This window comes from Aethalodelphis obliquidens, unplaced genomic scaffold (genome assembly GCF_003676395.1).
Source record: "Aethalodelphis obliquidens isolate GAN/ISIS:26980383/991018 unplaced genomic scaffold, ASM367639v1 scaffold111, whole genome shotgun sequence".
NCBI lineage: Eukaryota > Metazoa > Chordata > Mammalia > Artiodactyla > Delphinidae > Aethalodelphis > Aethalodelphis obliquidens.
Window position 1 is genome coordinate 515,690 of NW_020838055.1, and position 13,104 is coordinate 528,793.

General features: G+C 40.7%; 1 protein-coding gene across 16 annotated transcripts in view; it reads left to right on the forward strand.

Annotated features, from left to right (window-relative positions):
• The window catches only part of LARS2 (leucyl-tRNA synthetase 2, mitochondrial), a 269,549-nt gene that overhangs the window by 198,203 nt on the left and 58,242 nt on the right, over positions 1-13,104 (forward strand). For all 16 annotated transcript variants that reach the window (XM_027097029.1, XM_027097025.1, XM_027097018.1 and 13 more), the window contains 2 exons: positions 10,464-10,571; positions 11,763-11,922. In XM_027097029.1, the coding sequence (XP_026952830.1) occupies positions 10,464-10,571; positions 11,763-11,922 (268 nt within the window). The remainder of the gene's footprint in view (positions 1-10,463; positions 10,572-11,762; positions 11,923-13,104) is intronic.

The following is a 13,104-nucleotide window of genomic DNA, read 5'->3' on the forward strand; positions in this document are numbered from 1 at the left end:
TGTTTGGCCCATAGTTTCCTGGGTTTTGCTGATTGAACACTCATGGGGCAGTTCAACACGTCCCTGTGTTCTCTGGATTTCCTGGTACCTTTTATTACACGAAACACAATGTCTTCTACAAGGGAGCTCAGTGGCCATATTATAATTGAAGTGGATGGGAGCATGGAAACTTTGGTACATGATTCATTCATAATTGAGATACCACATGCCATCTTCTAGTGTCCATAGCAGCTGGTTTCTTTTGAAAGAATTTCTAGGAAAGCCTTATTTTAGATGAAGTTTACATTGCAGTTCTTACCAACTGACTCATTTTTATCTCTCATGCATCTTTAGGTTAGTATATCAAAGATCAAATCCCAGAAATCCCATTAACCTCTGGGTTATGCTAAAATTAGTTGTTTGACTTTTCAAGTCTGTGCTGTCAGTAACAGAAACTCTATGTTTCTAATATTTGTTTTGTAACATTCTTAAAATGTTACATGTATGTGTAGCTCTGCAATTTCATGTTCCATTTATGTCGGCCAGGAAGGGAAAATATGGAGAAACTATGGTTTATCTGAAAGATTTTGGGAATAAGCTCTTTCAATCAAGTAAATATTCTCCTTAGCTGAGTGTGTTTATAGGTACCTTTACGTATATGGTTAGTTTCCGAGGAATTCATATCCAACTAAATACATATAAACTACATATGGAATATAATTCAACTTTTCTTCAGTGAATCATGATCTTATGCTGCCTTATGGCCACCCCTATGAGTGATATTTTTTAAAGTATTTATTTGGCTGCACCGGGTCTTGGTTGCAGCACCTGGGATCTTCATTGCAGCGTGTGGGATCTTTTAGCTGCAGCATGCTGGATCTAGTTCCCTGACCAGGAATCGAACCCAGGCCCCCTGCATTGGGGGCACAGAGTCTTAACTGCTGAAGCACCAAGGAAGTCCTTATGAGTGATTTTTAAACACCCCAAAAGTCACATTTAAAAATAAACCTGTATCAAATAAATAAATAAATCTGTATCAATGTTTTTTTTTTTTGGACTTTTGTAACTTTCTCTTAAAGCACAAAGTTTGCAGACTTAAAATCATGGAATTGAGTCCTCTTGAGATCCATGAGGGAGGGAAAGAGAGGGACACCAATGAAACTGAAAGGCCACCAAGGGGCCCACTGAAGAGCCAGGTTCCTGTTGGCTGTGCCGCAGGAGGACAAGGCCACCTGTCCCTGGTCAGCAGTGTGTCCCCTGGGACAGGTCTATTGAAACCAGAGCCTTGGCTGACCCAGGTTATTAGAGGTAGGCTTCCTCGTCATTATCAGGGAAAAGAGAAGGGGAAAGGTTTTGGTTTCTGCATTACCTTGGCAGGAGGCCCATTTCTCATTTTTTTTTCACTTATTCAAAATACCTATTATATATCAGAAACTATAGGTGCTGAGTTTACACTGGTGAACAGAACTCTCAGGGAGCTTATAATGCAGAGGAGGAGCCAGACCATCAACAAGCAGTCAAACAGACTAGAGAAGAGATGGACCATTAGGGATGTGGGAAGAGCAAGGAGAATGATAGGGGCACCTCTTTAGATGGGGAGACTCAGCAGCCACTGTATAGAGGGTGAGGAAACGGTGTTTCAAGGCAAGAACATAGCATGTGCCAAGGCCATGAGGCAGGCTTGGTATTTTTGAGAAACTGAAAGAAGGCCACTTTTTTTTTTTAAGTTTACAATAAATTTTATTGACTTTTTTATTCTTTATACAAAAGGAACTACTTATACACTGTGTGATTGTTGCTTTAATTTTTTTTTGAATTTTATTTTATTTATTTTCTTATACAGCAGGTTCCTATTAGTTATCCATTTTATACATATTAGTGTATACATGTCAATCCCAATCTCTCAATTCATCACACCAACACCACCACCCACTGCTGCTTTCCCCCCTTGGTGTCCATACGTTTGTTCTCTACATCTGTGTCTCAGTTTCTGCCCTGCAAACTGATTCATCTGTAAATAGTGCTGCAATGAACATTGGGGTGCATGTGTCTTCAAATTTGAATTATGGTTTTTCTCTGGGTATATGCCCAGTAGTGGGATTACTGGGTCATAAGGCAATTCTATTTTTAGTTTTTTAAGGAACCTCCATAGTGTTCTCCATAGTGGCTGTACCAATTTACATTCCCACCAACAGTGCAAGAGGGTTCCCTTTTCTCCACACCCTCTCCAGCATTTGTTCTTTGTAGATTTTCTGATGATGCCCATTCTAACTGGTGTGAGGTGATACCTCATTGTAGTTTTGATTTGCATTTCTCTAATAATTAGTGATGTTGAGCAGCTTTTCATGCGCTTCCTGGCCATCTGTATGTCCTCTTTGCAGAAATGTCTATTTAGGTCTTCTGCCCATTTTTGGATTGGGTTGTTTGATTTTTAAATATTGAGCTGCATGAGCTGTTTATATATTTTGGAGATTAATCCTTTGTCCGTTAATCTGTTTGCAAATATTTTCTCCCATTTTGAGGGTTGTCTTTTCGTCTTGTTTATGGTTTGCTTTGCTGTGCAAAAGCTTCTAAGTTTCATTAGGTCCCATTTGTTTAATTTTGTTTTTATTTCCATTACTGTAGGAGGTGGATCAAAAAAGACCTTGCTGTGACTTATGTCAAACACTGTTCTTCCTATGTTTTCCTCTAAGAGTTGTATAGTGCCTGGTCTTACATTTAGGTCTCTAATCCATTTTGAGTTTATTTTTGTGTGTGGTGTTAGGGAGTATTCTAATTGCATTCTTTTACATCTAGCTGTCCAGTTTTCCCACACCACTTATTGAAGAGACTGTCTTTTCTCCATTGTATATCCTTGCCTCCTTTGTCATAGATTAGTTGACCATAGGTGCATGGGTTTATCTCTGGGCTTTCTATCCTGTTCCATTGATCTATATTTCTGTTTTTGTGCCAGTACCATATTGTCTTGATTACTGCAGCTTTGTAGTATAGCCTGAAGTCAGGGAGTCTGATTCCTCCAGCTCCATTTTTTTCCCTTAAGACTGCTTTGGCTATTCGGGGTCTTTTGTGTCTCCATACAAATTTTAAGATTTTTTGTTCTAGTTCTGTAAAAAATGCCATTGGTAATTTGATAGGGATTGCATTGAATCTGTAGATTGCTTTGGGTAGTATAGTCATTTTCACAATATTGATTCTTCCAATCCAAGGACATGGTATATCTCTCCATTTGTTGGTATCATCTTTAATTTTTTTCAACAGGGTCTTATAGTTTTCTGTATACAGGTCTTTTGTCTCCCTAGGTAGGTTTTTTTCCTAGGTATTTTATTCTTTTTGTTGCAGTGGTAAATGGGAGTGTTTCCTTAATTTCTCTTTCAGATTTTTCATCTTTAGTATATAGGAATGCAAGAGATTTCTGTGCATTAATTTTGTATCCTGCAACTTTACCAAATTCATTGATTAGCTCTAGTAGTTTTCTGGTGGCATCTTTAGGATTCTCTATGTATAGTATCATGTCATCTGCAAACAGTGACAGTTTTACTTCTTCTTTTCCAATTTGTATTCCTTTTCTTCTCTGATTGCCATGGCTAGGACTTCCAAAACTATGCTCAATAATAGTGGCAAGAGTGGACGTCCTTGTCTTGTTCCTGATCTTAGAGGAAATGCTTTCAGTTTTTCACCATTGAGAATGATGTTTATTGTGGTCTTGTCGTATATGGCCTTTGTTATGTTGAGGTAGGTTCCATCTATGCCTACTTTCTGGAGAGGTTTTATCCTAAATGCGTGTTGAATTTTGTCAAAAGCTTTTTCTGCATCTATTGAGATGATCGTATGGTTTTGGTTTTTTTTTTTTTGCGGTACATGGGCTTCTCACTGCTGTGGCCTCTCCCGTTGCGGAGCACAGGCTCCGGACGTGCAGGCTCAGCGGCCATGGCTCACTGGGCCCAGCCGCTCCGCGGCATGTGTGATCTTACCGGACCGGGGCATGAACCCGTGTCCCCTGCATCAGCAGGCAGACTCTCAACCACTGTGCCACCAGGGAAGCCCAATCATATGGTTTATATTCTTCAATTTCTTAATATGGTGTATCACATTGATTGATTTGCGTATATTGAAGAATCCTTGCATCCCTGGGATAAATCCCACTTGATCATGGTGTATGATCCTTTTAATGTGTTGTTGGATTCTGTTTGCTAGTATTTTGTTGAGGATTTTTGCATCTATATTCATCAGTGACATTGGTCTGTAATTTTCTTTCTTTGTAGTATCTTTGTCTGGTTTTGGTATCAGGGTGATGGTGGCCTCATAGAATCAGTTTGGGAGTGGTCCTTCCTCTGCAATTTTTTGGAAGAGTTTGAGAGGATGGGTGTTAGCTCTTCTCTAAATGTTTGATAGAATTCACCTGTGAAGCCATCTGGTCCTGGACTTTTGTTTGTTGGAAGATTTTTAATCACAGTTTCAATTTCGTGACTTGTGATTGGTCTGTTCGTATTTTCTGTTTCTTCCTGGTTCAGTCTTCGAAGGTTATACCTTTCTAAGAATTTGTCCATTTCTTCCAGGTTGTCCATTTTATTGGCATAGAGTTGCTTGTAGTAGTCTCTTCAGATGTTTTGTATTTCTGCAGTGTCTGTTGTAACTTCTCCTTTTTCATTTCTAGTTTTATTGATTTGAGTCCTCTCCCTCTTTTTCTTGATGAGTCTGGCTAATGGTTTATCAATTTTGATTATCTTCTCAAAGAACCAGCTTTTAGTTTTATTGATCTTTGCTATTGTGCTCTTTGTTTCTATTTCATTTATTTCTGCTCTGGTCTTTATGATTTATTTCCTTCTGCCAACTTTGGGTTTTGTTTGTTCTTCTTTCTCTAGTTCCTTTAGGTGTAAGGTTAGATTGTTTATTTGAGATTTTTCTTGTTTCTTGAGGTAGGCTTGTATATAGCTATAAACTTCCCTCTTAGAATTGCTTTTGCTGCATCCTGTAGGTTTTGGATTGTTGTGTTTTCATTGTCATTTGTCTCTAGGTGTTTTTTGATTTCCTCTTTGATTTGTTCAGTGATCTCTTGGTTATTTAGTAACATACTGTTTATGTTTTTGTTTTTACATTTTTTATGTATTTATGTGTTTATGTTTTTACATTTTTTTCCCTGTAATTGATTTCTAATCTCAGCATTGTGTTCAGAAAAGATGCTTGATATGATTTCAATTTTCTTAAATTTACTGAGGCTTGATTTGTGACCCAAGATGTGATCTATCCTGGAGAATGTTCCGTGCGCACTTGAGAAGAAAGTGTAAACTGCTGTTTTTGGATGGAATGTCCTATAAATATCAATTAAATCTATCTGGTCTATTGTGTCATTAAAGCTTGTGTTTCCTTATTAATTTTCTGTTTGGATGATCTGTCCATTGGTGTAAGTTAGGTGTTAAAGTCCTCCACTATTATTGTGTTACTGTCAATTTCCTCTTTTATAGCTGTTAGCAGTTGGCTTATGTATTAGGTGCTCCTGTGTTGGGTGCATATGTACTTATAATTGTTATGTCTTCTTCTTGGATTGATCCCTTGATCATTATGTAATGTCCTTCCTTGTCTCTTGTAACATTCTTTATTTTATCTTATATGAGTATTGCTCCTCCAGCTTTCTTTTGATTTCCATTTGCATGGAGTATCTATTTCCATCCCCTCACTTTCAGTCTGAATGTTTCCCTTGGTCTGAAGTGGGTCTCTTGTAGACAGCATATATACGGGTCTTGTTTTTGTATCCATTCAGCAAGCCTGTGTCTTTTGGTTGGAGCATTTAATCCATTCACGTTTAAGGTAATTATCGATATGTGTTTTCATATTTCCATTTTCTTAATTGTTTTGGGTTTGTTTTTATAGGTTCTTTTCTTCTCTTGTGTTTCCCACTTAAAGAAGTTCCTTTAGCATTTGTTGTAGAGCTGGTTTGGTGGTGTGGAATTCTCTTAGCTTTTGCTTGTCTGTGAAGCTTTTGATTTCTCTGTCTAATCTGAATGAGACTCCTGTCGGGTAGAGTAATCTTGGTTATAGTTTCTTCCCTTTCATCACTTTAAGTGTATCCTGCCACTCCTTTCTGGGCTGCAGAGTTTCCACTGAAAAATCAGCTGATAACCTTATGGGGATTCCTTTGTATGTTATGTTTTGTCTTTCCCTTGCTGCTTTCAATAATTTTTATTTGTCTTTAATTTTTGCCAGTTTGATTACTATGTGTCTCGGCGTGTTTCTCCTTGGGTTTATCCTGTATGGGACTCTCTGCACTTCCTGGACTTAGATGGCTATTTCCTTTCCCATGTTAGGGAAGGTTTCAACTATAATCTCTTCAAATATTTCCTCTGGTCCTTTCTCTCTCTATTCTCCTTTTGGGACCTCCATAATGTGAATGTTGTTATGTTAAATGTTGTCCCAGAGGTCTCTTAGGCTGTCTTCATTTCTTTTCATCCTTTTTTCTTTATTCTGTTCCACAGCAGTGAATTCCACCATTCTGTGTTCCATGTCCCTTATCCGTTCTTCTGCCTCAGTTATTCTGCTGTCAATTCCTTCTAGTGTATTTTTCATTTCAGTTATTGTGTTGTTCATCTCCATTTGTTTGTTCTTTAATTCTTCCAGATCTTTGTTAAACTTTTCTTTCATCTTCTCAATCTTTGCCTCCATTTTTTTTGCCAGGTCCTGGATCATGTTCACTATCATTATTGTGAATTCTTTTTCTGGAAGGTTTCCTATCTCCACTTCATTTAGTTGTTTTTCTGGGGTTTTATCTTGTTCCTTCATCTGGTACATAGCCCTCTGCCTTTTCATCTTGTCTATCTTTCTGTGAATGTGGTTTTTGTTCCACAGGCTGCAGGATTGTAGTTCTTCTTGCTCCTGCTGTCTACCCTCTGGTGGATGAGGCTATCTAAGAGGCTTGTGCAAGTTTCCTGATGGGAGGGACTGGTGGTGGGTGGAGCTAGCTGTTGCTTTGGTGGGCTGAGCTCAGTAACACATAAATTCACTTGTCTGCTGATGGATGGGGCTGGGTTCCCTCCCTGTTGGTTGTTTAGCCTGAGGTGACCCAACACTGAAGCCTACCCGGTCTCTTTGGTGGGGCTAATGGCAGACTCTGGGAAGGCTCATGCCAACGAGTACTTCCCAGAACTTCTGCTGCCAGTGTCTCCACGGTGAGCCACAGTCATCCCCTGCCTGTGAGACCCTCCAACTTAGCAGGTAGGTCTGGTTCAGTCTCTTATGGGGTCACTGCTCCTTCCACTTGGTCCCAGTGAGCACACTACTTTGTGTGTGCCCTCCAAGAGTGGAGTCTCTTTTTCCCCCAGTCCTGTCAAAGTCCTGCAATCGAATCCCACTAGCCTTCAAAGTCTGATTCTCTAGGAATTCTCCTTCCGTTGCCAGACCCACAGATTGGGAAGCCTGACGTGGGGCTCAGAACCTTCACTCCAGTGGGTGGACTTCTGTGGTATAAGTGTTCTCTGTTTGTGAGTCACCCACCCAGCAGTTATGAAATTTGATTTTATTGTGATTGTGCCCCTTCTACCATCTCATTGTGGCTTCTCCTTTGTGTTTGGATGTGGGGTATCATTTTTGGTGAGTTCCAGTGTCTTCCCATCGATGATTGTTCAGCAGTTTGTTGTAATTCTGGTGTTCTTGCAAGAGGGAATGAGAGTATGTCCTTCTACTCCACCATCTTAAACCAATCTTGTTGCTCTGACTTTTTTTTTTTTGAGGTATAGTTGATTTACAATATTATGTTAGTTTCAGGTATATAATGTAGTGATTGAAAATTTTTATAGATTATACTCCATTCATAGTTATTATAAGATACTGGCTATATTCCTTGGGCAGTACAATATATCCTTGTAGCTTATTTATTTTAAACATAATAGTTTGTACCAAAAGAAAGCCACTTTAATTGAAGTAATGAACAGTCAGGAACCTGAAGCAGGACTTTTACCACCTTCTCAAAAGTCAGTTTTCACTCAGGCAAATACTGAAACATAATGGTCCTTTTGGGCAACTTAGTTGACCCATAAAGCATTTTGTATATCCTATGGAAAGCCATCTCACAAGCACAGATGTTGGAATATATCTATGGCATTGACACATGTTGATCTGCTTATTTTACTTAAAACTAGCAACTCTGGTTTTCCTTGATCCTGCCCTGGGAGATTGGGCAGTATGGTTTCATCAACATCATGAATTGGCTTAAGCATAGGTCATGCTGAATTATGAAGTTTCAAAACTTACCTAAAATATTTCTGAATCTTTGTCATCAGCTATTTGGTTTTTGTGGATCTCCTTTCCAAATGACCAGGTAGACTATAAAATACCCATGGTTTCTAATTAATGACATTTCCTCATAAAAAACGTTTTTATCTTTCCTGATTAATGGTCCGGAAATGGGAGAACCCTAGAATCATTTTGTTGAAGATGACCTATAAACATGAGCTGGGTTGTTGGGTCTCTGCATGAGGATTATGCCAAGTGTTACACAGCTAGGTTCCTATTGGTAGCAAAAAGGAAGGGGACCTGCCTTTACTGAGCCTTAGTGTGACGTTGCGTTAAAAGGATAGCTTGAGGGCTTCCCTGGTGGCGCAGTGGTTGAGAGTCCACCTGCCGATGCAGGGGACACGGGTTCGTGCCCCGATCCCGGAAGATCCCACATGCCGCGGAGCGGCTGGGCCCGTAAGCCATGGCCGCTGAGCCTGCGCGTCCGGAGCCTGTGCTCCGCAACGGGAGAGGCCACAACAGTTAGAAGCCCGCGGAATCCAAAAAGGACAGCTTGAGCTCTTCACTGAGGCTTTCCAGTGCTCTCCTTTTCCAATTTTGCACACACGTCTGGTTTCTATTTTAATATTAGTGTAACTCCGTTCCCTCTTTCCTTTGCTTTTCTCTCAAAATTGACAGCCCCATGGCAGGAAGGCTCACCCTGTTACTGACTGGTCATTGCACCCTACTGTGGGCTGGGCAGGCACTCTTTAGTTGCTTCTTTTCCCTTCCTTTCTTTTCTTTTTGGAGCTTTTCTTTCCTCACCCACCCACTTCCTATGACTTTCCTTCTCCTCTGTGGTCCACCCCCCAAATCTTTTATACCTCTCCCTACTTTTCACTCTGTTACTTTTCTTCCCTACCCTCCCACTATTTTTCTTTTCCCTTGATTCATTTCCACGACCCGTGTCCCATCTTCTTTGATGCTAATAGCATTTGGCATTGCAGTTTGATCAGTTACCCAACGAATAGCAGCAGGCTCCATGTGTGCATTATTTAAACTTCATTTTAGGGACTCTGGCACATCCTGCTTTGTGTATGCCCCAGTCTCCAATGCCTAGATGAGGTCCTTGTGTTTAGGGTTGGGGAATTAATACATTCCTGGGAATAAACAAATGAATGAACACATTGCTGGTCAACTTGATGGTGTCCATAATCCACAATTTCTGCCTCAGAAGAAATTTCTGGATCTTGAAACTTGCAGCCTCTCCCGAATTAATGAGAATGGATGGATAGATAGATGACAAGTGTAAAAAATGCTCTGTGTTGTTTATCACATGATAGAGTAAGTCTCTGCCCTGTAGGCAAAAGAATGCAGTTAGTAAGGTCTGGGTTTTAGTCCTGGCTTGTCCTTTCCTGCAGGCTTGCATGAGAAAGCTATACGCTTTCTCAGTGTGGGTTCATTAATCTGAAAGTGAGCTACCTTACCCAGAGTGTGTGAGAAGAGATGTGTGTAAAAGCACTTTATGAATTACAAAACACGACATGAATAAAGCATCGTTATGTTGCCTGTATTAGTCATAATACAATTAGGAATTTAAAATTGGACTCTTATTATAAATATATGATTTACTTTTAAACTTATTTGTTGAAAGAATGTATCTCATCTTCAAATAAAGGGATGGCATGAGCTTGAGACCATAGAGAATAGTTTATTGAAAAGCCTCCCTTTTGTAGGATTTTAGGATTAAAATTAGGCGATGAAAATAAATGTATGCTTTTAATAGTAAATGTTACACAAATCAATGTGATGGTTTCCCTTATGCTAATTTTTATTTTTTAAATAAACTTATAATGTTCTATATATGATACAGTTGAGTTGTAGAATAGCCATACCTGTGAATGACTTATCTTAGGGTTTAAAAATTCATAAACTTGAACTTCTTTTGTTTAGGTCCCAGACTGTGGAGGAGAATGCACTAACCACATCCATCAAAGATGTTAATCATGGTCTCTCCTTGTTAATTTTCTTCTCTCTCTGAAACCTTGGCCCACTCAAAATAGAGAAGTGAGTGAAACCCATCTCACTAAATTGAGTCATGATGAGTGCATCTGTGTGACCTTTGCTGGGCCTCTCTGATTGACAAGTGAAGAAGAAAAGGGCTAAATCCTGAACCTCCTTCAGTGTCCCCAGTTCTCCCACCTTAGTGAGCCCCAGATCACTTGCTTTGTCTTAAGTAAGCTGTGTGCTTCTACCTCTCCGTTCTCCTTTCATTCCTACAGCCCATGCAGGACGCGCTGGCAGACCTTCCGGAATGGTATGGAATAAAAGGCATGCAGGCCCACTGGATCGGGGACTGTGTGGGCTGCCATTTGGACTTCACATTAAAGGTGATCGAGCAAGAGCATCTCCAGCAATTAATGCTCAGAAACCCCCTTCTGCATTTTTAGAACTCTTTGAAGAAACCAGCAACTTGAGACTCTGCAACAGTGCTATCCAGTAGAAAGATACTGAGAGTCACATATGTAATTTCAAATTTTCTAGTAGCCACATTTTTTAAAGTGCAAAGAAACAGGTGAAATTAATTTTAATAACATTTTATTTAACTCATTACATCCAAAATTTTCATTTCAAGATGTGATCACATTGTAGGCCTTTGCTTCTTCACCAGGGTGAGGGATGCGGGTCTCTGAGCCACCTGGCTACTGTATGTGGAATGTCTTCTGTATTCTCTCCCTTGCCCAATATTTTATCATGAAAGTGTCTCCACCTCCATTCCTGGACCCACCTGAAAATGAGACATCTCCGGGGGGAACACTCTCAGTCCTGCAGGTACAGGGCCATGTGGCTGTGCCTCTGAGGCCCCAGGCCTGGCTCCATAGGTGACACCTAATTGGCACTCAGCCCATAGTGTGGACTTTTAGTTCTGGGCCCCAAGCGCTTCACACATCATTGGCACTTTGTGAGCACATTGGAATGTGTGAACAAAGGAGGATCTGGCCTCTCTGTGTCCTCTGTGTCTGTCACATAGTTGGCATTCAGTTGGTGCCTAATGTTTGACTCTTCCTTGAAAGGCATTTAACCAGCCCTAGGAGCACTCATTCTTGAGCTCAGCTCAGGCTGTCCTTTCTTTCCTATTCAAAATGGAATTAGCCTCAGTGTCTTTTTCTGGTTAGAAATTTTGATGCCTTTATTTGTAACTTAAATCCTGGAGGAAAGTATATAGCTCCTTTCTCAGGACGAATAACATTGACAGTTATTATTGATTTGTGAACAAAGGAGCCAAGAACCGGGGAAGGCATCCTTCTGAGCATGCTTTGACCCCCTTTGATTTGGGGCCCCCAAGTACGCCTGGTTATTGGCACTGCGGAGGCCTCCTGAAAGAGGAGCTGTGACCCTCTTCTCTCTTGCCCTTTCTGCCCCTGCCAGGGACCACCTCAGGTCCCCACATCCCTGTGGCTATGGTCAGAAGCTGTCACCACTATCTGGGATTGGGGAGGGGTGGGAGGAAGGGATATGGCTGGGGAGCACAGCAGCCCAGAGGGAGGACTGAGGAAATGAGTCTGCTTCCCCCCTGCCAGGTTGATGGGCAAGTCACAGGAGAAAAGCTGAGCGCCTACACGGCCACCCCCGAGGCCATTTACGGCACCGCCCACGTGGCCATCTCTCCCAGCCACAGACTCTTACATGGGCACAGCTCTCTGAAGGAAGCCTTTCGGAAGGCTCTCATCCCTGGCAAAGGTGAGTTGGCAAGTTAAGGTTAAGACGGGCATTATGCCTTATGTTTCACAGAGTTCATGGTTCTTTCACATTTGTCATCTTGTGTGATCTGTTATTCTCCTTGGCCTAACTTTTCATGTTTTGATTTTAAAACATGAGGATCAAAAAGAACTTTGAAAATGTTGTTACTTTGAGTTACTAGTTTGTCCGCTTCTTAAGTTTTTGTTTGAAAGCTCAACTCTTTCCCTTTAAATATAATCTAGATTTAAAGCTCTTTTCTGATAGGAATAGAATCTGGTACTTAACTTATAATTTTATCATCAAATAAAACTATACTGGCAGGGACAGGAAGGAAGCCAATGACAATTAAAGGAAACATTTCAATAACTTAATTTTAGTATCTTTAAGAATTCACACAGTGATCTGAGCAGACAAGCAGAGTCCTGCTCAATACAGGTCTTAAATGAGTGGATCAAGCTGACCTAGAATTGGCGTAGCAGGTGTTGGTCAGTGAGGATTGGGAAGTGCCTATGCATTAGTCAGTATTCCAGGGTTGCAAGCAACAGAATCCATCTCTGGCTAACCCAGGGGAGGAGGGGAACATACTGGAAAGCCGTGGGGAAGAACCAGTCTGGAAGAGGACTTGGACCAGACAGCCATGGGGGGTTGGGCAGTAGGAACTAATAGTGTCTTGCGTACCACTGACTGAGTGAATCTGCTCTCACCTCGCCCTCAGTGCTTGGGACACTTGGTTTGAGATTCCTGTTGCAGAGAAGGGTGTTCACTTGGTATAACTGGGGACCCTGGCCTTTTTGTTGGCCAAGGGAAGGCCAGGCACCTTCCTTGATAGACCAACAAGACTGTCATCAGTGAGGAAGGGGTAGCTTTCTGAAACTCAGAGGCTCTTCCCAGAGGAAGGGGATATGATCCTGGGCAGGCGAAAAGAACTCACCTGTCATTTAGAAGTAGGTCTCCAGAGAAATGTAAAATTTCTGTAAAAATCTCAGCCTCCTTCACTTTTCATAGACTATAAACTTCAACCCAAAAGCACACCATCTGAATTATTGGAGGTCTATTTGAATTATTTGATTAATAAAATTTTTTGAATGGTGGCATAAAGTTTTTTTTTTTAATTGCTATTCTTAAAATAGTCAGAATGAAAGATTTCCTGATCACATTGGAAAGATAAACAATGTCATCCCA